This window comes from Plectropomus leopardus, chromosome 7 (genome assembly GCF_008729295.1).
Source record: "Plectropomus leopardus isolate mb chromosome 7, YSFRI_Pleo_2.0, whole genome shotgun sequence".
NCBI classification, from domain to species: domain Eukaryota; kingdom Metazoa; phylum Chordata; class Actinopteri; order Perciformes; family Serranidae; genus Plectropomus; species Plectropomus leopardus.
In genome coordinates this window covers 30,281,225-30,304,298 of record NC_056469.1, presented here as the reverse complement: position 1 = coordinate 30,304,298, position 23,074 = coordinate 30,281,225, and the positions used below count along the sequence as shown (strand labels likewise).

At 39.1% G+C, this 23,074-nt stretch overlaps 1 protein-coding gene across 1 annotated transcript in view; it reads left to right on the top strand.

The window, feature by feature from the left end:
• Positions 1-23,074, top strand: part of syngap1b (synaptic Ras GTPase activating protein 1b) — a 181,496-nt gene that overhangs the window by 38,539 nt on the left and 119,883 nt on the right. Inside the window, exon 2 of the mRNA XM_042489498.1 lies at positions 11,674-12,014. Coding sequence (XP_042345432.1) covers positions 11,674-12,014 — 341 coding nt within the window. The remainder of the gene's footprint in view (positions 1-11,673; positions 12,015-23,074) is intronic.

Here is a 23,074-nt window from a genome sequence, read left to right as displayed (position 1 = left end):
TTAAACGATTAGTTGTTTGTTTTATAAAATGTTACAAAATAGTAAAAAAAATGTTCTGAAATGTCTTTTTTGTCCACAAGCAAAGATATTCCATTTACTGTCATACAGGTGTAAAGAAAGCAGAAAATATTCACATAAAGAAGCTGGAATCTGAGAACTTCGACTGTCTTTCCTTAAAAATTATTCAGATCTGTTTATTGATAATTTAATTGTTAATTGATGAATTGTTTCATCTCTATATATTCGTACTCAGTACAGAAAAATACCCTGAGTTAAGGCATCAAAATTTGCATCATGATAGGAAAAGTTGGATGTGTGCGCTGCTAAAAAGCTAACAGAGCTGCAAGAGTCAGGTGATAATTCTCTGTTGGTTCGTCTTCCCCAGGTTGAAAGGTAGATTTAACGTGCATAATTTTCGACACCTTTGAGTTTAAAGTTGACAAATGCACATATACAGACGTAAATCCTGGGTGTCGTGCAGGGAAGCATCAGCTCACACAACACAGCTTTATATATGTTCATATACGTAGTTGGCAGTCTACACAATGGTCATCAAAAGGCAAATTCCAAAATGTCTCAGGAAATGCTGTTTTATGTTAGGCCCATTGTGCTTCTCTGTTTGCTTTCAGAGAAAATTAAATGTCATCGCCACAACACCACAATCCACAGTCATTGGGGCGCAGGACCAGAGTAGTGACAGTGGTCAGACCGCCTGCTGAAAAAATCCACCCTCAGGCCAGTGTAAGATGAAGAATAGGACGTTCTGTTTCTGCTTTGGATCATTATACTCTGATAGTCAGGAGAGGCATGTTCTGCTGTTTGGGATGTGTACAGTCTGTGCAGCTTAGGTCTACGTTCACATTAGAAATGTGACTTCTAACTGGAACACGCAAGCGAGAGGACATTTCGCCTGTACTGGCGTCTCTCCATTGGCTCCCTATACAATTTAGAATCCAGCTCAAGATCTTACTGCTCGCTTATGCTGCTCTGAATGGGCTGGCTAAAATCTGCCGTTCTGACCTTTTACATCCACATATTCCATCACGGTCACTGAGGTCTGCCAACAAATCACTTCTTGTCGTCTCGAAAACAAGACTGAAATGTAGGGGAGACAGAGCTTTTGCTCATTTGGCCCCCAAACTCTGGAACAAGCTGCCACCGAGATTCGACCAACCCCCACCCTGCGTGTGTTTAAATCTTGTTTAAAGATCCATTTATTCTGCTTGGCGTTCTCAGACCCTTTATGGGAGTTTCCAGTTTGTGGCTGAGGAATTTATTGCCTCTTTGCAAACAGTCTTTTGTGTCCTGATTTATTTTATTTATGCTATGTTTCATCCATCTGTTGATGTACAGCACTTTGGTCAACTCTATTGTTTTTAAAGGTGCTTTATAAATGAATTTGGATTGGATTGGCAATCTGATTTGTTTGCTCTCATATGACACAGATCTGATTTTGGTGTAGTAGTAATGGACACAGAAATCACATTTTTCCAACAGTTCAGGACCATTTTCATATCCAGTCACTGGCCAGTGTGACCACTGTGAAAACGGTCATATTGGAATTCATGTGTTTTCTTCCCATACATGCATGTTTCCTTAATGTCATGCTTCATGTCCAGCTGCTGGTACAATATAGCTTACACAGTCGTCAGCCAATAGAGTCCAACTTTCAGATCTTGTATGCCCAGGACAGCTTACCTACATGCAATGACAGCGTTGTCGTGAGGCAGACGACGGGTTTTCATTACAGATTTGTGAAAAACTTAAGCAATATTTTCAGAGAGATGACTGCATTTCCACTGAGTGATGTTAGGTGACTTCTTTCAGGATGTTATGCGACTTCTTCTTTGGCAATAACAATCCCGGCAATGGATGTTCAAAAAATTAGCAGGTTTATTTCTATTGCAGCCACCGCACTAGTCGTCATTATTTCTAATCGGAGGTGACGTAGGCCTGTTATGCAAGCGATAATGGAAAGGGAAGCCCCTCATACGTAGAAGCGGCCACGTATAAGGGATTTCTGGGAGGTGTTAGTCCACGATTTCACAAAGGAATTGTGGATTCAAACTCATTTTCTGAGAGTAAAGCAATGCAATAACACCTCTTGTAGCACCTGCTGCATCATGCCTGAGGGAACCCGTTCCTACCGACAAGGGCATAGCCATAGCATCATGTGACCTATAAAAGCGAAAAGTGTTTCCATTGCTGTTTTAGGAAACATGCCTTTTTCGAATTGCCTAAAATACTACCTCATGTGAGTGTAAAAGCTTTTATTTCTATAAATGGGAGTTTTTTTTTTAAAATGGATGTCTTTCTATTAGGCGTTTTTTATATTCGCAGTTTCAATTTGCGCAATTTTAGGGTTAATGGAAACCCGTCTTGTGATACTGGTATGTAGCCCTGGACATCCCATATTCTGGAGGATCTGTTCCTCCCTAAAACCCTCCAATCTGTACCCACAAGTCTCTCATCCCAGTCCTACCAGATATGGCTGCTAGTAGAGCTGGTGCAACAAAAGCTCTTTTTAACAACAGCCTGTCTAAAAAAAAAACAAAAAACAAAAAAAACGCCCATTGCTCCAAAAGGCCATTTTTCCAAAAATACACCAAACACTCTCCCAAACAGAAGCACATCACTAATAATTTTGCAGAATGACATCATTGCGTGTTCCCACTACGGCAATCATTGAGGAGTTGAAGCTTCCACTGCTGCGTCATTCATTTCTCCCCAAATGCCCATTTTGCAAATGTGACATTTTTTATTCTTCTAATATCCGTGTGTGTGACGTTATTGGTTGCGTGTGAGGACTGAAAGCAGTGCACACTGATGTCAGATATGCGTCACCTGAACATGAATGTGAACACTGAACAGTCTAGTCAAAAAGATTGGATTTTGGGAAATAATCGGAAAATAATCTGAATTTACCACTCTGTGATATGAAGTATCCTCATCGTTACTAAACACTAGTAGTACATTTCAGTTTAGATGAAAGAGGAAAAAAAGAGTCAGAAAAACATCTCAAAATACCGATAAACTAAACCAAAGCAAAACATACTGTTATTGGCTGTGGCCTATAGCAGATATTAACTATAGATGTCCCAAAACTCAAAGTGTGTTTTTCTGTTACTTTGCCATTGTGTCATGAAAGAGACTTAGGCAAACTTAGGGAAACAGTTGTAGTAACAGGTGTTTAAGTGTCAAATGAATGTGCCCACATTATATCTAACATAATTACACAAAAAACAAACTTGCCTTTATAATATGATCATTAAAATGACATTAGGTAATCAGCTGTAACTGCAGCAACACAGATACAACTTATCTCCTACTCAAGTCTGACACCGCCTCCGACTCCACCAGTACCCCTGAGTGATGGTAGCCTTTAATTGGCACAAATAAAGTCACATATTCAAAATAGAGATACCTAATTAAAGCAGAGATTCAACTGAAATGTCTGGTGTAGAGGTACTGTCATGATGCAAAATGCTGTAATAGCACTGTCTCTGTCATTTTCATTGCCGAGCAATTGGGTATTGGTTGATTGCTCATATTCCAGCGTACAGTGCTTCATCTTCGAGCTATTCGGGGAGTATTCATGGTGGGAGGTGGTGAGGTTGTGAGCACTTTAAATTGCTCGGGCTTGGTATTGAGTTTTGAAAGCCAGAGGTCTCACCACCCTGTGAGGTAATCGTTGAGTAATTGGTATTGATCAACAAACCTATCAACCCCCCACAGATATATTTAGGTAATTTTGTGCTATGGAGCGGAAAAATTATACTGATTACCTTTTAATGAAGCAAAGCCTAATTCCTGAATGATAATTATTCTTCATTGTGCTGCACGCTCATGCCAATCCACCACCATGGCCAAAACTAATGTAACGCTAATGAGCTGGAGTTGCTCCTTCTCAGCGTATAGCACAAGTTGAGGGCATGACCAATGTGCTTGTTCAGCGAGAAGCCTCGTACTTCTGGGCCTTTGTGACCCTGCTGCTGACACTTGACATCCCCCCTTTGACTCAGCACTGACAGCAGCTTACTGTACCGCACATATGCACCACTCTGACTCACAGCTTGAAAAAGTGCAGCGCCGCATCTATCTTCACCACCCTCCATATATTCATTCTTGACGGAATAACATCTGTATTCTGCGGGTATATTTTCCAGTGAAGGCAATAATATGCGATACTGGTGCAGCTGAGGTCCTGGTGATGACATGTGTGGTGCTTTCTTGCCTAGAAAGTAAGATGCTTTGGTTCGCCATGCTCGCAGGAGTGCATTATCTGCCCCGGGCGGCCCGGGGATATTGCAAGCTTTATTTTTAGCGCTGTTTTGGAGCTCAGCGATGTGTATAAATCAACATTAGGCCTGTCGGGTTCCAGTAATGACAACGTTGACTAAGGCTGACCAGTCATCCGATTGGTGCATGGGACTCTTCTTTGTAAACTGCTAAGGACGGCAGAAAAAGGAAAAGAGCCCACAGAGAGGGAAGGAGAGTGAGGAACAAAGGCAAAAGCGAGAGGAAATACAGAGAGCCGACCGTAGAGAGTGAATGAAAGATAGAGTGAGGTAGAGGAAGATGAGCGGAGAAAAGAGGCATCTCAGCATTTCTGCTTGTGCCAAATTGTTACTGTACAGTATATGTGCACCCTGTACGTACAAACGGACAGACAGAAGAATGAGTCTGCTCATTGAAATTCTGTCCACTGCGCTTCACAGGCCCTTAATAGGCAGCCTCGGGGGTGGAGAGGTAGGCCTACAGTAGAGTAGTGCAGATTGGGCTGTGGATGACTCACGCTGCTATCCTCCAGTGAATATCTCAGCATCATGACTTTGCTCTGCACTGTTGCAAAGTTTGGATTCAAGGGCTTAGGTGCTTTTTGGAGAAAGGGAGAGCATGCCACACAGTGTTTTATGTCTCCGAAGACCCGCGATAATGGACAACGGTTCACAGTGCACTTACTCAGCATCTATCATCTGCCTTTTACAGGGTGGCTTCAAGTTGACACACCCATGCACAACAAAGTGCATTAAAAGAGTGAAATAAGTCAACAGTGATAGATCACCATACCTGCCTGTCCCCTGTTGATGATAAAATATACAGACATGCAAACAGCTAGAACATTTTATTTGATGCAACACTTAGAATTTCCCTTTGCAACAAAAATGTTTTGCCACGTATCCTTTGAAGATAACATTTCCAAACAACCCACTGTGCAACATTACAGCTCAGAGCATATTAATAGAGTGTAAAGCCTTGTACCTTAAAATGCTTTTTCAGCTGTTTATCCACGGTCGTGACAAAAGTTTTGATGAGACACATCCATTCCACTCATAATCTTGACAATATATCACACAATACTCCACAGTACGCACCTCATATTTCTTGTGAGTATCCTGGATTATTTTTATTGTGTTTTTATTTTCAAATCCACTGCAGGATTACAAAGTATTTTAATTATCGATATGTTTTATATCTGGCAGTGCTGCTTCTGTATGCATCACTTGGACTTCTACAGGAAAGAAAGACACCCTTCTGTTGGGTTGAAAAACACTACTGAGTTGCAAAGATTTTAATAAATCTATTTATTCATGTATATTAAACAAGTGCAGCTAATAATTCTGTAAAATACTGCAAGATTGCAATGTGGTATAACTGATTCAGAGAAGATGCAAATAGAGCTGCAGCAATTAGGCCGTCTACAGGTACACAGATCTTTTTTAAAAACTGATATCTCAATCCTCTGTTTCAATTCATTTCAATAGATTAATCTATATTGGAAATAATTGTTGATTGTAGTCCTAGCAAGCCCAGGGATTGATGTGTTCTGGTGGGAGAAAAAATTAAATACAATAAAATATCAATCACTCAGCTAATAAAAAGTTCTGTATAGGCTGTTTTGACATCCTACATGCTTCACTCTTTCTGACTTGAAGTCCTCTTTTGCTTTTCTTTAAAAAAAAATTGTGCAGACACAAAAGCTGAGCGGAGGCTATCGTGACCCGTTAATGCAGCCTTATTACTGTGACCCATATTCATAGCCACGGGTTTCTGTCCACTCACATGATTCATATTACATCATATGATTTTGTACAACAACAACAAAAAAATGCATCTGAATTTATGCAGCTTTATGTGACTTGAAAAAGTGGTAGCTGAGTGTTTTGAGTGATCACCCCACCTCAGAAAGACATCATTGATTTCTCTGATTGAAGGGCCCTTAAGCAAGACACCAAACATCTCCCTTCTCTCTGTTAGATGAAAATTGCGTGACCACATGTGGATCCATGTATAAAAGAATTAAAAGTTTGTTTCATGAACCTACTCTGCATGCTTCGCTCCTTTTCATTCCTTGAATCGTCCATATTAATTAGCTGTGCATCTATTATTGAGCAGCTTGATTCATAATTCAAACAGAAACTTGAAAGATCATCTGAGTTGTTATTTTGCTACAAGTAGACGATTGCCTGTTGTCCTTTTCTCTGGCTGGGGACGGAGAAGCACTATAGCCGTCAAATGTCTGGAAGAATCTGAGAAGTGATGCAGTAAAATAATCTGTTATGACATGCTGAAGTGTTGCGTTGTGGGCTACAGGTGATTGTTTGTAGTTTACTTTAAAGTGTAGAGGCTCAGTCAGTCAAGTAGAGGGTCAAACAAATATCAGTTTTCTTACCCTTTGTCTGTGAGCTTGTGTGATTGTGTGAAAATGTTTATGTGTTTCTTCCAGCTTGTTATACACATACGTTGTTAGTGTGAATTTGACATTTGAGACACAAGGAAAATGTTACTTTAGCCCCTTTTACACTGCACAAAAAACCTGCTAACACTGGCCAATATCTGGCTTTTTAATTTCATGGGAAAGGTCACAATAGGCCAGGTCAAATAACTCTGCAATAGTCATGCTTATTTATCGGCTGTGATCGGCATTGATGGAAACATAACACGCAGGTGAACAAGCTAATTTTAACCCCTTAAACCAGTGACGCGCCACCATCATACTGTCCATCTCCACCCGAGCAGTGCTCAAACATGGATCCAAATTAGTCTGCACCGACTTTGAAAGAGACTCACTTAGTATATCTAAAAACAAGTAACCACTGTAGTGTTTTCACAGGCCTCCATGCTGCTTTCTAATGCTGTTTAGTATTACTAACATGTTTTCTGTTTTCTACACTAAAACACTGGTCTTCTGGCAACATAGATGTAATAATAAAACCTGGATACAGCATTGAGGCCGGGTCCCAGTCATTCTGATTAGAGCTGCTCAGTAGCATATGAAGCAGACAACACTCTATTTCAGCAGTATGAAAGTATCCGGATCTCGTACCTGGTTTAGGCCTTTGCTGAACTTAAATGGCAACCAAATAATTTAATCTTGAGGCTTTTTTAGAGTTTCCATATGTTATCGTACTGAATGAATTAAATCTTGAAAGTGGAATAAGTCATTTCACTTTTAATGCTCAAAAAAAGCTATCCACTGATTAATTCCATATGTGGCCACTATGTAAAATTTGCTTCATAGTCTTGCGCTGTTGCTGAGGGTTTGATTGGCAATAGGAAGGAGTCGATGGCCTATTTTTATTGGGTTTATCTGTGTGTGACAATCACACATACATGCACTAATTGTGATGGAAAAGGAGTATTTGGCTGACACACACACTGCATAAGTCTTCCTCAACTTGTTTACCCCAGGATTCACTTTCAAAATCACATTTCTACCATTGTTTTTTATATAGTTTTAACTTGGTGAGAGCACTTGTTTTCAGTGCAAATTAGTTCACAAATCACCCTCCGGACCAGAGCATGTAATACTGATGCTGGTGGAGTGGTGATTTGCCTTATAGGGAGATATTGTTGTCTTTGTTTATTTTGAATATTAAGATTTAAACTAGTGCAATTGATTCAGCCTTGTTCCCAGCCATGTTCCACTGGTCTGTTTCTAAAAAAGTGGAGAGTCTTTGAATTTCAGCATCAGACAGGATAGAGTGAGAGAACTGCCTCAAGACGTTTGCTTTTGTCTTCGTATCTGAAAACTATAAAATGCTCTGTGGCGTAATCTGAGGCATGTGAGAGATGCTGCTGTTCTGGTGCTTCATGGAGAAGAAGTAAAAATGTCTAAAGCTTGAGCAGAGATAATAAATAAGGAGTCTTAGGGGGAGGGAGAGGAAATGCAAGGTCAATATTAGAACAACTGATACACCAAGAGAGGCCCCTTAGATGTTGAACAGAGAATTGCAACCTATAGAAAAGTACGCAAAAAGATACTTAATAGATGTTACGACTGATAAAAGCTTCGCCATATTACAATAACACAGCAGGACACAGTATATTTTGTATCTGTGGTGTGTTTTCCTTAACTTAAAACATAAATTAAAGCTGTGCAATAAGGCCAGAAAACTCGGACAGCAGAAAGGAAAGAAAAGACAAAGTGCCTCATTTACCAAAGGTCCCTAGCCACACATTTTTCACTTAAGACAAAGTAAAACAGCTACCTGCGAAACAAAAATCCATATTAATGTCTTCAATACTGTGTGATCAATTTCTTAAATTATCCTAGGCACAGAGCCCTCAGATATAATTTTCATTTTTTTCCACATCTTCTTGATTGATCCCCGGAATTTAGGATAATATCAAAGATAATAGTGTACCCCCACCGAGGAGATTATAGTTTAGTTTCTCTGTCTGTCTGTCAGCAGGATATCTCAGGATACTCGGGAACAGATTTCTGTTAAATTTGGTGGACAGGACAGCCTCAGGCCGAGGAACAGATGATTAGATTTCGGTGGTGAGCTGGATCTAGGACTTGTTCAATTAGACAATTATCATTTTTAGCTGTGACTATAAAACTAACAGAGATAGATTTCACGTCCAAAGGGTGTGTTTGCAGAGTCACTATGAAGTGTCTTCTTATAAATGAAGCCCAAATGTCTCTTTGCTTTTCTCAGTCTAGTGAGACATCACATTTCTCTCTGGACAGTTTGTGTGAATAAAACTGGCGTTAGAAAAGAAGGACAAATGAAAACAAGGACATTTCCTCCGGACTAGTGATAGGAAATTATGAGAATTGAACTTCTTGAGGAAGATGCAAAATACATATTTTTCTTCTTAACTATAGTGCTATTTATGAAGCTAATTTTGTTTTGTGGCCGAGTGTTGGAGATACTGGCTGTAAAGATGTCTGCTCGGCTTGTGATGCTCAAAGTGCCCCCCACCAAAACCAAAAAAAATTACATTTGAAAAACTCAACATCAATTTCTACTGAACTACACCCACCAGCTGTATCACTGTGCAGAAGGAGGTGTGCATTTATTGCTATCCATGAGCCTCTTGTCCATGAGTAGATGCACGCTTCCTTCTGCACAGTGATACGGTCGCCAGATGCAGTTTAATCGAAAGAAAATAGTTACTCCACGAAACTGCTGGCAACAACATATCCTCATACAATGGTCCATATTGTAATTAATGAGTTAGTGCCCTACTAACAATATTATGTGCTTAACGTAAAGTTAGGGTTGGGCAAGTTCCGTTTTTTTGGTTAGTTTTAGGAAAAACATGGTGATGACATACCTTTAAATAATTCAAAGTTCACCTGGTTTCACACGGTTCTGAACACCTGTCTCCTAAAGGAAAGTCCAGTCTTGTTTGACCCATTCACACCCCCACCTGCATCCTTATACGGACTTTCACTCTTTAAACTACTTCCTCCTTTACTACCGTCAACACATTGATCACGTGATTGCAGCCTTGCCCGTTTCTTAGGGTATACACGAATAACTGGCTCATAATTACATGGATCTATAAATTGTGGTGCATTACCTTTCATAGGTGTATATCAGGGTTGGAAAGTAACTTCTTTGTCCACCTGCCACTGTGGCCAATTTATTCCAAAATCTATCAACTCCTCAATACATCACCATTGTGGTTTTTTTGGGGTTTTTTTTGGTGACTAAAGCAAATTTCGCAGCCGTTTGTATATTTTACCAGCATTTGGCGAGTGGCTCGTGCTAATTTCCATCTCTGGTATACATAGGAACAGTGCATACGATCAACCTGCTTACAACAATGTCTGTGGATTATCTTGTGTGACACATTGCTGTTGAGTTTTTCAAATGCATTTTTGGCACTTTGAGCATCACAAGCCACCTAGTTCTATTACAATGGAGAAAAGGCAGACATCTCTATGGCCAGTATCTCCAACACTCAGCAGTTCACACCGAAACAATCTAGACTGATAAATAGCACTAGAGGTTAGAGAAAAAATATACATTTTTGATTTTGGGGTGAACTGTGCCCCCAAAGGCTTGTAAGAGAGGAACATTTTACCTTTTTGAGTGTAGCCTCTTCACCCTGCTGCGATACAGAATGAACCACTGCCGAACCACCAGACAGCAGAGCAGCTTCTTTCCTCAGGCTGTAAGACTCAGCTCATCCTCCGTACTCCAACATAAAAAAATAGTTTTTGTATATTCTTGTGGGGCATCAAGGGGCTAAAACTAACATTTGTTGTGCAACCCTGTAACCTTGAATAGTTTTGGCATTTAGGGAATTATGTTTACCTGCGCTCTTGCACAAATTTAGATGAAAAGCTCAGTACTTCTCTCCACTTCCATATCTTTGCTCAGAAACAGGGAAACAGCTAGCCTGGCTCTGTCCACAGGTAAAACAAGAACTAGCATACTAGCATTTGTAATGGGTTTTTTTTTGGAGCGTGGGGAAGAAATCGCTACAGCATAGTATCACAATATTTCGTGTGGCAACTTGTATTGATGAAGTGAGAAACTTTATCTTTAAAACTTTATCTTATTAGATAAAACAGGTGTTGAAGATTTCTTCCATTAAATTGTGATATATATATATATTTGCAATACCCAGCATATTGCAAAATGTTTAAAACGACAATATTGTATTGTGACTAAATTATCATGATAATATCGCATTGTGGGGTCTCCGGTGCTTCACCCCTAATATTTGGTTTCTTAAATGTGAACAAAAAATGAAATGTAAATGCAACAAGCTGTGAATTTTATGGGCAATTATGTGCTGGACTATGCCAGCTGTTCCCCCTAAGCTAAACATTTCCTGTGTAAAGCTTCATATTTAACAGACAGATGTGAGAGCGGCATTAGTTTTTTCATCTAACATTTTCACTGTTCATCCCATTGGCATAATAATCATCATAGTTGCTCACTCCCCATTTATACCTGAACTTACTGCTCTGTATTTCAATTTCAACTGCTATTACTTTTATTTAGTACAAACTTAATTTTTAATATGTTTCTGTTCTTTTGCCCGTGTGCTTGCATGTTTACACCGGAGAGCTGGGAGAAACGGCATTTCAATCCTGTCTATGTCCTGTGCATGAGGCAGAACTGAAAGTTGACTTTGACTTTGAGAATGTGAATTTCCAAAATATTTTTACTACGCTGCAATAATGCATCATGTCTGTTATCTACAATCCCAGAATCAGGTGCTGTTTGTAGCATCATGTGCTGCATCATCTCATTATACCTGATGACCTCTTTCAAGCAGACCTCAAACACGCTCTAATGACACCTGACACTGATGTTATGAGGACAGACGTGTGTCACAGCATCACAGCGCTCCCACCGACGACCCTAACTGACCTTCTGTTTCCTCCCCCCTGCCCCCCCCCCCCCTTTTTCTCCCGTCCAGATGCAAGGTGTGCCGTCCCCCCCTCCTATCATCATCACCATCATCGCACCCACGCCCACTCCTTCCACGCTCCCTCCTACGACCGTCCTGCTCACGAACGTCCCTCCTACGACCGTCCCTCCTTCAGCCGTCCCAGCTACGACCGTCCCTCCTACGACCGTCCCAGCTACGACCGTCCTTCCTACGACCGTCCATCCTTCGACCGTCCCTCCTACAACCGTCCCCCGCACGAGCGCCCCATCTACGACCGCCCCTCACACGACCGTCCACACCCTGACCACTGGAACCCCCATCTTCGTGTGAGCTCCGGAAATCAGTTCTACATGTTGGACCAGGAAGAGGTATTACACTCCCCACACGCCAGGAACACACTGATACTGAAACTTTAGTACGTTATTAATTAAAGATACTCATCAAACTATTATGTGAGAAATAAAAATATCTTTTTCTTCACTTGGGTTGCAAAGGCATGAGACTTTCATGGTACCATAACCATCCCAAAAAATAGCACGGTGTCACAGTATCACGGTAAAACTGAATTATTTGTTATTTATTTGGGCTTTATCCTCTTGAAACTTGGAGCAACATCACTTTTCTTGTGCTTTCAGACGCCTTCTACAGGTATATAACACCTTTGAACCTTGACCAACTTGTGATTTTTTTTTTTAACATGGGTCAAAATCCAATGAGCAACTTGGTAAGAACTGTTTCACAAAGAGCAAGAAATTAGCAGATTTTAAAAATGATTTTTAAAAAAGCGAGGGAAATGTCTGTGGAAAAAAGTTTTTCCAGAGTTTTTCCCTAATTCTCATCATTACTAGTAATTCAAAATTATCAAAATTATAATTTTTTAAAAAACTTTCTTTTTTGTGTTTTTTTTGGGGGGGGTTGTATACAAAATCGAGTCAGTTCGCTCAGGTTTCAAAGGAATGAAAACCAAATCGTTTTTTGTAGTTAAAAAAGCTTTTTATTTCTATAATTGAAAGTTGAAACATTTTTTAAAATAGAGGAATGTGCAAAAAGTCTCCCTTTATAAAATATCTAAAATAAAAGCGAGAGTCTCCATCCAGCTGCATTTTTTTAATACCGTAGATAAGCACATGCACACGGTATGATAAATGTAAATTTTTATACCAAGTACACACAAGGTCACTTATTATGACGTCCAATGTGTTTGGTCACAATTTGTTGTAAGCTGGTTCAAAGTTCTTATTGAGTTTGCTAGGAAAAATAAAAGTTAAACAACATGAAGTATATTATATTACTATTTCAAAGGAAATATAAAATATTTAAGAAAATATTTCCTTCTGCCATGATGCAATGAAGGTATTAAATACACATGGTATAACCTTTAAATTATATTATATGGTTTACTACTCACACACAGCACTTAACTACATACACAGAATTATGGAACATTCTCATTAGGGATAACGTATTACAGCTAAATCTCTTTGAGCTGCATTTCATGTATGAAAAGTCAATGACATTTATTGCTGCCATTAAAGCTATGGTTGGGTTTTGATAGCTAATTCCATTTATTTTTGATCTGGTTCCAAGTTTGTAAGAAACCCATATTCATCATCTTCTGAGTATAGTTAGTACAGTTTTGTATTTTTCTTTTCAGTGTTTGATTTCCATTTGGTTTAATTTAAATTTTTAATTAGTTTCATATTTTCTAATGTTTAGTTTTTATTAGTTTTAGCATAAGTTATAGTCTCTTTTTAATTTCAATATAGGAGGTATTTATCAGGAGCAAGAGTTAAGAAATTTAGAATAGATGCAAACACAACACTTTGTCAAGGCAGTTGACTCACAGTCATGTAGACGTCCCTGTCGTCATAAACATATGCACCAGTGCCTCCTCGTGCTAGTTGTATTGACAAATTTTGACAGAATAGACAAAGACTAAAACTGAGGACATTTCCTTTGTATGTACACATCGTTTCATTTCGTTTCTCTTGTTTTATAACGTTGGCAGCTACAAAAATACATAATACAACAGCCGTATTGTCTCATGATGTAAAAGCAGAAATCCAGAATCCTTTTCGTTGACCTGGCTGAGCTTTGAACAGACTTTATTGGCATTGTCAACCAGAACCAGTGTGACCTGAGTCTCAGAAACAGAGAATAGAGAGCACCCGCAGTGTAAATGTGCATAAATGTGTTGTTTCTATATTTTTGAATTCTGCACAATGCGGTTGGACATGGGAACTAGTTGTTAATTACAAAAATATTATGTAATTTTCCCATAATTGCTTTATGTAAGTATAACTTGTTGCTTATTTACTTATTGGATAAAACACTGAAGTGCCAGTGTAAGGCTGACATACATGTGGCTGGGAGTGCTTTAATGAAAGCGGTGCTCTCTTTCAGCCTGCATTTATTTGAAGAAAGATTTAGCAGGAATTCAGTTTTTCAGCTGTTTTAACACATTCACAGCTGGGGAGCGTCACAGTGAAACCGCGATCGTCTGCTGTTAAACCAGCAGAATATGATTGACGAGAACTGAGAACGAGCTCTCTTACCCAGTTATGTTTATTCTGTGTTTCCCCAGTTGATTTTCATGTTACTTAAAATGGGCATAACAGTGTGTCAGTGTTTATTTAACCTGACTATTTTTGTTCCTAAGTTTGTGAATTGATGTGCAAACACAGATAGTGCATCATAGGCTGGTTGTGAGTAAAATCTAATCTTGCTCTTCAGACCAGGAGAGGGTACTGTTCTTCAACTTTTCTACCTCTGCTGTGCAACAAAACATTTCCACACACAACCTTACACACTTAAAGGTGGAACTGATGATTCCTAACACCAATTATGACAAGGCTATCAATGGACCAGAGCCATATAAAATCCTTAGGTCACCTCTTCAAACTTGAATTCATGCACTGAATTCATTCTTTAAAAAAAAGGCCTTAATTGCATTATAATGTTTTAAATCATGTTATTGATAGTTATGAGAAATGGGGTATTATGAGTAGTTTTTTTCTGATGACACACTCTCAGAATAACAACATAACAAATGAACAAGCTTTTTTCAAGGTAAGCCAAATGGATGCTTATATAATAACATAATACGTTTATTGTTTTCCAAGTGTTACACTAGAAAGTTTTACATTTTTTAGTAGAGTAGATTATCTAACTTTTAAACTTGACTACAATAAGTGTCTGTTCACGTCTATGTCTGTTCTGTGCCGACAATAGCCGAGGCCGGAGGCGTTATGTTTTCAGGTTGTCCGTCCATCCTTTTGTTCTGAATGTGATGACTCAAGAATGTCTGAGGGAATTTCTTCAAATTTGGCATAAATGTCCACTTGGACTCAACACTGAATTGATTAGAATTTGGTGGTCATAGGTCAAAGGTCACTGTTCTTTCATCTGTCTCATTTTTGTGAGCGGGATATCTCAAGAACAGCCTGAGGACTTTTTTTCAAATTTGGTACAAATGCCCATTTGGACTCTAGGATGAACTGATTAGAATTTGGTGGTCAAAGGTCACTGTGACCTTGCACGGTCTCATTCTCGTGACCGTGATATGTCATAAACGCCCTGAGCAAATTTCTTAAAATTTGGCACAAAAGTCCACTTGGACTCTAGGATGGACTGATTAGAATTTGGTGGTTGAAGGTCAAAGGTCAAGGTCACTGTGACTTCATGAAACAGATTTTTGGCTATAACTCAAGAAACTAACTATAGTTTCCTTCAAATTTGGTTGCTTTGAAATTGTTCTTAAATTTTATGCTTATCGGCATTAAAAAAGTCTTGAATCTAGCTTGCCTTACTGTCAGCAGGTCTGATATCAGACCACATAGATAGTGATATACTGTTTTCTTTTAATTGGCTATAAAGCCCACTCTCTGGCACATCAGCACTTTATAGAAGTATGATGGGGTAGCTTCATGCCCGGGCATATAGAAATGCAGTTATTCTGCTGTTTTATTATATTTTATCTTACTTTCATCGTATTTTATTGTTATCTGCCTCGCTGTTTGATGCATTTTATGTACTCTGTTTATTACAGTAGTTATTTGTGTGTAGCATTGATTTAAGTCTTGTACTGAGGCAAATTCCAATGTTCAGCTATGTTGGCGAGTCAATAAAGTAATGAATCTTCATGTGGCCGGTCAAAGCACACGGGTGGCGACTTTACTATAGTGCGTGTGCACGGCTGCCAATAGCATTTCAACGTGTCATCACTCAAAGGAATAGAGCGGGGCACGCTGTGAGCCCGATAAGAGTCCTACGCTGCTCTGGAGGGACTGAATGGAGAGCCTGGTTCAATTAATCAGAGCCCTATCCTTGTCTAATTGTGCCAATAAGACAGCAGCTGTGAATGGATTGGAGGCAGGAGTGACGTGCTGATGGCCGTCACCTCGGCGACGGCGAGAGGCGTTAAATATTCATGCCTGTCACTCACCTCATGCAGAGCGGGTGTCTCTCTCTTCTCTCTTTTGTGCACACATACACACACTCACCCTTCAATGTATTTCCATTTGTTTTAGATGGCTTCAGTGGCTCGGCAAAAAAGCAATCATACTGTATGTTTCCATAGCAGAGATATAGAGAAGACCTTTTTTTCCCTCACGGTGTTGCTGCTTCCTGCACATTTTGATGTCAGCCTTTCACCTCTCTGATTTTCTGTTTGCTTACATGCTTGGCATCTGAGGTCGGCATCACCTGTCCGATCCCCTGCTGTCTCTTGTATCTCTGCCAGACTCAATCCTGGTTTTAATGCCCTCCATCGATCCTTCGCTCTTACCTTTTCTCCTGCTCTCTCTCTGTTCTCCCTCCTATCTCTCTCCTCTTTTTATCTAATCCATCTGTTGTTCCATCTCCCCTCCTACTCTGCCCAATCTCTCACTCTCTGCCTGCCTCCCTCCATCCATCCTTCTGTCTCCATATTCATTGCTACCACACTTCCTCTCCCTTCCTCCCAGCGCCATCTTTCTTGCCCTCCTCTCTGTCTCTCCTTCACAGTTTCTCCCTCTCTTCTGCCCTCACCCTTTCACCTCATCCTACTCTCTCCCCTTCCTCCATCCCTTTCTCCTTCTCTCTGGGGTGACTGGCAGGACTCCTTGGCTCTCCCACAGGCCACCTGTCTCTCACAGCTCCATTCACTTGCTGCTCTGTTTCTGTCTTTCTTTCTTTTTTTTTTATGAATGATGGCCATCAGAAAGACGCAGGAGATACGTCCTCCTAGAGAGCCGTTTGTCGCTTTGGGGAACAAGTCTCCTCTGTTGTGTCTGAGATGTGTCACTGTGGAAATTTCTGTTAATCCTGCATCCGAGTAGCTCTTGGTGTTTTGGGTTCATTGAACTGTTTCCTAGTGATGGAGTGGAGGCACTCCACAGTGCTAGAATGGGACTACGTCCTCACTGACATGTCAAAATCTTCAGCTCATTTTAATTGCCAAGGATAATAGATACGCTGACAAGCTGTGTTGTCTGAGTGGCACGTTTTGACACTGTGCATCCAGGGCGAGATGCCCTCGGAAGTTCAAGAAACGCCTGTGAAATTAAAAACTACGAGGCAAAACATGCAGCCTATAATTACACTGCCCTCTTTTGCTATTTTTTTTCTCTCACGTCACGTTACTTCTTTGCTATCCCTCTTGAGCGGCTGTACTGTATGTGATTGGCAGAAAATTCTTCCCAATGCCGTCTAAGCAAGAAAAATTGAAATGTGTCACTTAGTAAACAAGCAAGCACGCAGCCTGTAGCAGCAGAAAATGCCGCTTAGTGTTACTGTGTGTGTGTGTGATCATATATTAGGATTAGAAGGAAAATATTTTTGTGGTACAAATGGATGCAGTCCAACACCTCGAGAAATTACCATAGAGTTAAATCAACACGATGAAATCATAACAGAAATTAAACACTACAGACTTCAGAAAGGTGCTCATTTATGCAGGGATAGTGAAATGGATTGCATCATATTGTGCAGCTTTTGTTTTTATTTTTTTGGCCATCTTCAGAACTATAAACCGTGTACCGTGTTCATGTGTGATTGTGTATTTACATTTTGTATTCAGCACTCTTTTGTCATACGTGTTTGAGAAGTTCGAATTGTTCACTCACAGTAATTATTTGGTGTTTTTCGTAAAGTTTACATATATAAATTTCATATAAATTTAGTCAGGCATGTTTTAAACATAAAAAATGTAATTAAATCCAACAAAACTGAGATGAATAAAAATCAAATATGAACAGCATGCTTTATTAAAATTGATTTAATTACTGTTTAAAGGTGTGTATTTCAAATATGTTGCATCAACATATCTTAAGTATACACCTTTAAACACCACTAACTATATATTATTAATTTATTTAAGTAAATTGATAATAATTGATGTTTCTTTCATTTATGTTTGTTTAATTACTAAAACTATACATTTTTGTCTTATGTTACAGTTTCCTAATTAGATTGATATTTTATATTTTATTGTAATACAAAAATACAACAAAATAGACAAAATGATTTCTTTAAGTGTGGCTGCAGCAGAACAAAGTTAAGAGAAGTTTTTAATTAAGTAATTGATTAATCACATAAATCAAAGCAAAAACATTCGCTCGCTTCAACTTGTCACTTAAAAACATCTCATTCTTTTCTTTGTGACAGTAAAATGATGATGAAAATTTGGAGATTTCACCTTAGACTTTATGAAGTTGTATTGTTATTGCCCTGACAATAACTTTTTTTCGACTGAGGAAAATAATTTGAATATTAAACGACACTGAAAATAATTGTTAATTGCGTCCATAGTGTTTGTGAGCAGTAGTGAGAATTTAATAATAGATAATAATTTCTGCTTTGGACATCTAATCTAATAATGGTTTATATTTCACTTATTTTGAAATCTAACACATTTAAAGACGTTTGGAGTAGTTTAAGAATGTGGAATTTGCTAATGAAGTGTGCTGGTTTTAGACTTCTCCTGTAACCGGACTCAAAATCTGACTTGGAAAACTTAAAGCAGACAATTATGAGAATAAGTAATATGTTTTCTGGATCTGCCATTCCTTTGGTGTTTTCAATAATCTGCGAGGTTGGTGGGAAATCACTCCTTTTGTTTCCGTTTTCCTGACTGCTGACTCTCTCCACAGGCTGCTTCGTCTCTTTCTGTCCTGTAGGGGGAGTGAGAGGGCCGGCAGCGATGGCTGCCTGCCATCCTCTCCTCCTCCTCCTGCTCTCATCTCACATTAATCTGAGGTGACAGAGTTTCATATACCACCGCCACGCACCAGTGCCCTGTCCCCCAAGTCATGTTTCCGGGCTGCGCTAACCCCAACTGTGCCAGTGTTACGCAAGGAAAAACGGACGTGGGGCACAAGCCTCGTTTGCAAGTTTTAGAAGGAGCAGAGGAACATTCACACTATAACACTGAGTGGTAGATGTGGTACTGTAGCAATTTAAAGTAAATGAGCTTGTCGAGTGCATTTTTGTCTTTGGTAAAAGCCTTCCTGTGCATGTTTGTTGGTCCCACTTGCAGCTTTGATGCTGAATTTGAAAGCATTAGTGCATGAGCTGGTCTGCAAATAAGCCGCAGCACCTCGGTGGCTTCAGCCTGCAGCTGCTGTAGTCATAGTGCATGAAGAGTGGCTCTGAGGTGGATGGTATGTTTGCTTATGACCCTGGAGAGCACGTTCAGGTGGCTGTCGTGTGGGAGTTGGAGGGATTAATTATGTAATAAATGTAGGTGGCAGCAACTCTCACAAGAGAGGAGAGAGGTTGATTGTTTTCGTAAGATGGCTAACCTGAACCCCTGGAGGCGATGTTAACAAAAATTCTTGGTATTTGAGTAACTATTACGTGCCATTTGAATAAAAATGGTCACTCACTCAGAAATAAAACATTTTTCAAAAGGTCATCTTGTACATACAAGAGTTTAAATGGCTTTTATCTCAGCGTTTTGATTAATACCCCTATCCCTGTGGATAGTGTACAGTCTTTTTTTTCCTCCAGTACCTTGGAGACACCTAAAGAAAAAGGAAAACTAGGCCTAATTTGTCTCCTGCCAACTTACCAGGAGCAACTGCCAGATCTCGATGACCTTAAAAGCAATCCTCCGCCATTTATCAGTTTTATTAAGAAGGATTGTTTTTGGCTGGATCTGTCTCTGTGCTGTGTGAACACTTATGGGTGGTTTGAACTTTTCCTGTGCACTTAGTGTCTACAGGAAAATGTAATAAACAAGCTCAACATTTACATTCATAATATTTATTTCATGGTATCATTTTCAAATGCTTACAGTTAGGGACTGTTTGTTATTCATGAGGTTGGAGGGAATGGTTTAAAATGGGGCAGGCATATCAAATGACTTTAGGGGAGGAACATACAACTTGAAATATTTCCAATTTGGATTTATTTTAATGCCATCTGAACCAAAAAACCTTTTCTGTGGGTTTAAATCAAACAGCAACATCAGGGGCTGAAAAATAAAGCCAGTGCACAAGTGCCAAAAGCTGCAGATCTTTGAATGGCCACTTGAGGATGTTCAAAAGCCAGTCAATCCCTGTTGACCCCCCATGTGCATGACATACAGCAGAAATAAACATTTTTTCAGGCTGGTACCAAAAACAGTTTCTCTTCAGCTAATCTCGCCCTTTTTAACAACTGTATAGAGGTTGACTTTTTATATGACTCGCTCTTTTACATTTTAGTTACACATAATAAAGGGCAGGGCTGCTTTGAGTGACAGGCTTTCTGCTGATAGTGTCCTTGGCTTCTCAAGCGCCAGCCTCTCGCCCAAATATTGTCACTTCTGTCTCTATAAAAACAAAATGGCAATGGCCAAAATGCAGAACTCAAGGCTTTGAAATGGGAGTCCACAGACCAGTGGGTGATCTCATGATAGCTGCATCCATTATTTTTACAGTCTATGGTTTTTAATGTATGTTTTCTTTAAAATCTCTAAAATCACACAATTTATCATAACCAGAAACTGTAAAAACAGAAATTATTGTTGGATTTAAGGACACAATATGTGCAACGACTGCTTCTGTCATGAAAACATAACTAAGATGAAAACATGACTGAAGAGGATTTCTGTTTTGCTAAAGGAATTAGGTGTTAGTCTTGGTGATATCTCTCACTTCTACGCTGTTTTGCTTGTTATATTGGCTCCAAAAATTATGGCCTATGTTGCAGGGAGGGTCATGCATTTTCCCCAGGTTACTTAGGGACTCTCAAAGAGAGTCATGACAAAAAAAAGACATAAAACAAAACACAAAGTCACAACCCAGCCACCCACCCCCTCTGATAAATAAAGCAAAGACTCTGAGTACAACTGTAGAGAAAACAAAATATCTTTCTTTGCATGCAACTAGCAAGATATTTGTTTTCTGTCAACCTTTCTTATTTTTCTAACTGTAACCAAGAGACACTTAATCCTGCTGCACTATGCATTTTACCTGCATAATTCTTCCAGGTAAACAAAACACACTCGGGTCACAGTTTCAGAGTAATGTGAGTTTCCTGCTTATTTGCTGTACATAACATTCTGCTGTTTTCATGTTGCATCAGCATATTTTGTTTTAACATCAATTGATAAACAATATGGTACCTTAAGTGTTGAAAACAATGACATGGTATTTTTTCAATGCCTCCGAATAAATATGCAACATGATAACAAATACAAGGAATATAAAATACTTATTTTTACTTAAAAATTTACTTAAAATTACTTTATTAATCCTGAAGGAAATTGAAGAATAGTACAGTATAGTATAATACATTATTTATTACTACATTAATTATAGTATAGTATATTTATACTCATTTTTAGTAAGTATAAAAAACAACAAGGCATTACATTTAAAGGAAAAACAAAAGGAAAACAAAAAAATATCATCAGAAAAGATGTCTGCTGAATCTTAAGCTTGTTAAACCCACCCTTTTTACATATCATATCCCATAAGACACCAATTTATGACTAGATTATAGTAATTATTTAAAAAAAACAGGTATCCACGGTCATGGAAAACCTGGAAAAGTCATAGAATTTTACAGTGTTTTCCAGACCTGGAGAAGTCATGGAATTAGTAAAAATCATGGAAAGTTTGGGAAAAATCATGGAAATTTGTTATGTAATAAAATTATTACTGTAGTCCTCTGAGGATAAACTTCCACGTAATGTAACATAATAGCAAGTTTATTTTTTTGTAGCTGTCGACATAAAGTAGTCTAATATGTGCCGATGTGTGATGTTTTTTTTAGGATCACATGCGTATTTTTTGCTTTCTCCTGGCTCTGTCTCCCCCTTCATGTATGCCAGCTAGCTGAAATTATGTTAGAATAGAGTTTGAATATATATATGTATTTTTTAAAAAAAGCCTGGCAAGTAAGGAATAAGAAAAAATGTCATTACAGGTCCTTGGAAAATCATGAAAACTTGTGAAATTTTGCCCAGGAAAATGTGTGAGAGCCTTGAAAAACACAAGATAAACCCACACAAAATAGAAACAACAATCAAGAAAACAGAAAGAGAAACCAAAATTCCAGAACATTTCATACACATCAATAATCATACCACTGTTTTATATTTGTTTAGCATCTTATTGTAAACACTTTCTGCAAAGTGAACTGCACAGTTTTAATACCTTATCATGAAAAAGTCAGATTTTAAATTTACATTACATTTGAATTTACAATATCTGCCATATTAAGGAAAAATCACAATTTACAAAACAGTGAAAATTGTGATCTCTGAAGTTCTTTTCAGACGAGCGACTAACACCAGACTGTCGTTTAACGGTTCAGGGTGTGAAAGGCCAAAAATTATCAAAATGTCAGCCCTTTTGGCCTGTTTGCTATATGTGTGTGTGAGCATATGTGTGTAATTCTGTGAGCAGGATCATTGTGTGTATAATGGACACTGCAGCCAGACCCTGAGGTCAGGAGGAGGAGAAACATCTGTCCGTGAAAGGATGTTTCTGACGGTCTGAAGGACAAATCGTGCTTTTGGCCAGCTCGGCCACCTATCATGATGCATTAGACTGTGTGTGTGTGTGTGTGTGTGTGTGTGTGTGTGTGTGTGTGTGACTGAGTGTGTGTGTGTGTGTGACTGAGTGTGTGTGTGTGTGTGTGTGTGTGTGACTGAGTGAATGTGTGTGTGTGTGTGTGTGTGTGTGTGTGCTGAGCTGGAATTTATTTCTTTATTTGTGCAGGTGCATGGCCAGATTTTGTTATGTGTGTGTCTTGATGCAGGTTCATGTGTTTGTGTATGTGAGAGTGTGTGTGTGTGTGTGTGTGTGCGCGCGTGTGTGTGTTTGTGTGCGTTTGTGTTTAAGCCAGAGTTAGACAGCCAGCAGTGTTTCATTACTGCCCTGTTAAGAAATAATGGATCGCACAGTTTTCGCACATTACACATGCGATTTCTTGCAGCCTTACACACACATACACA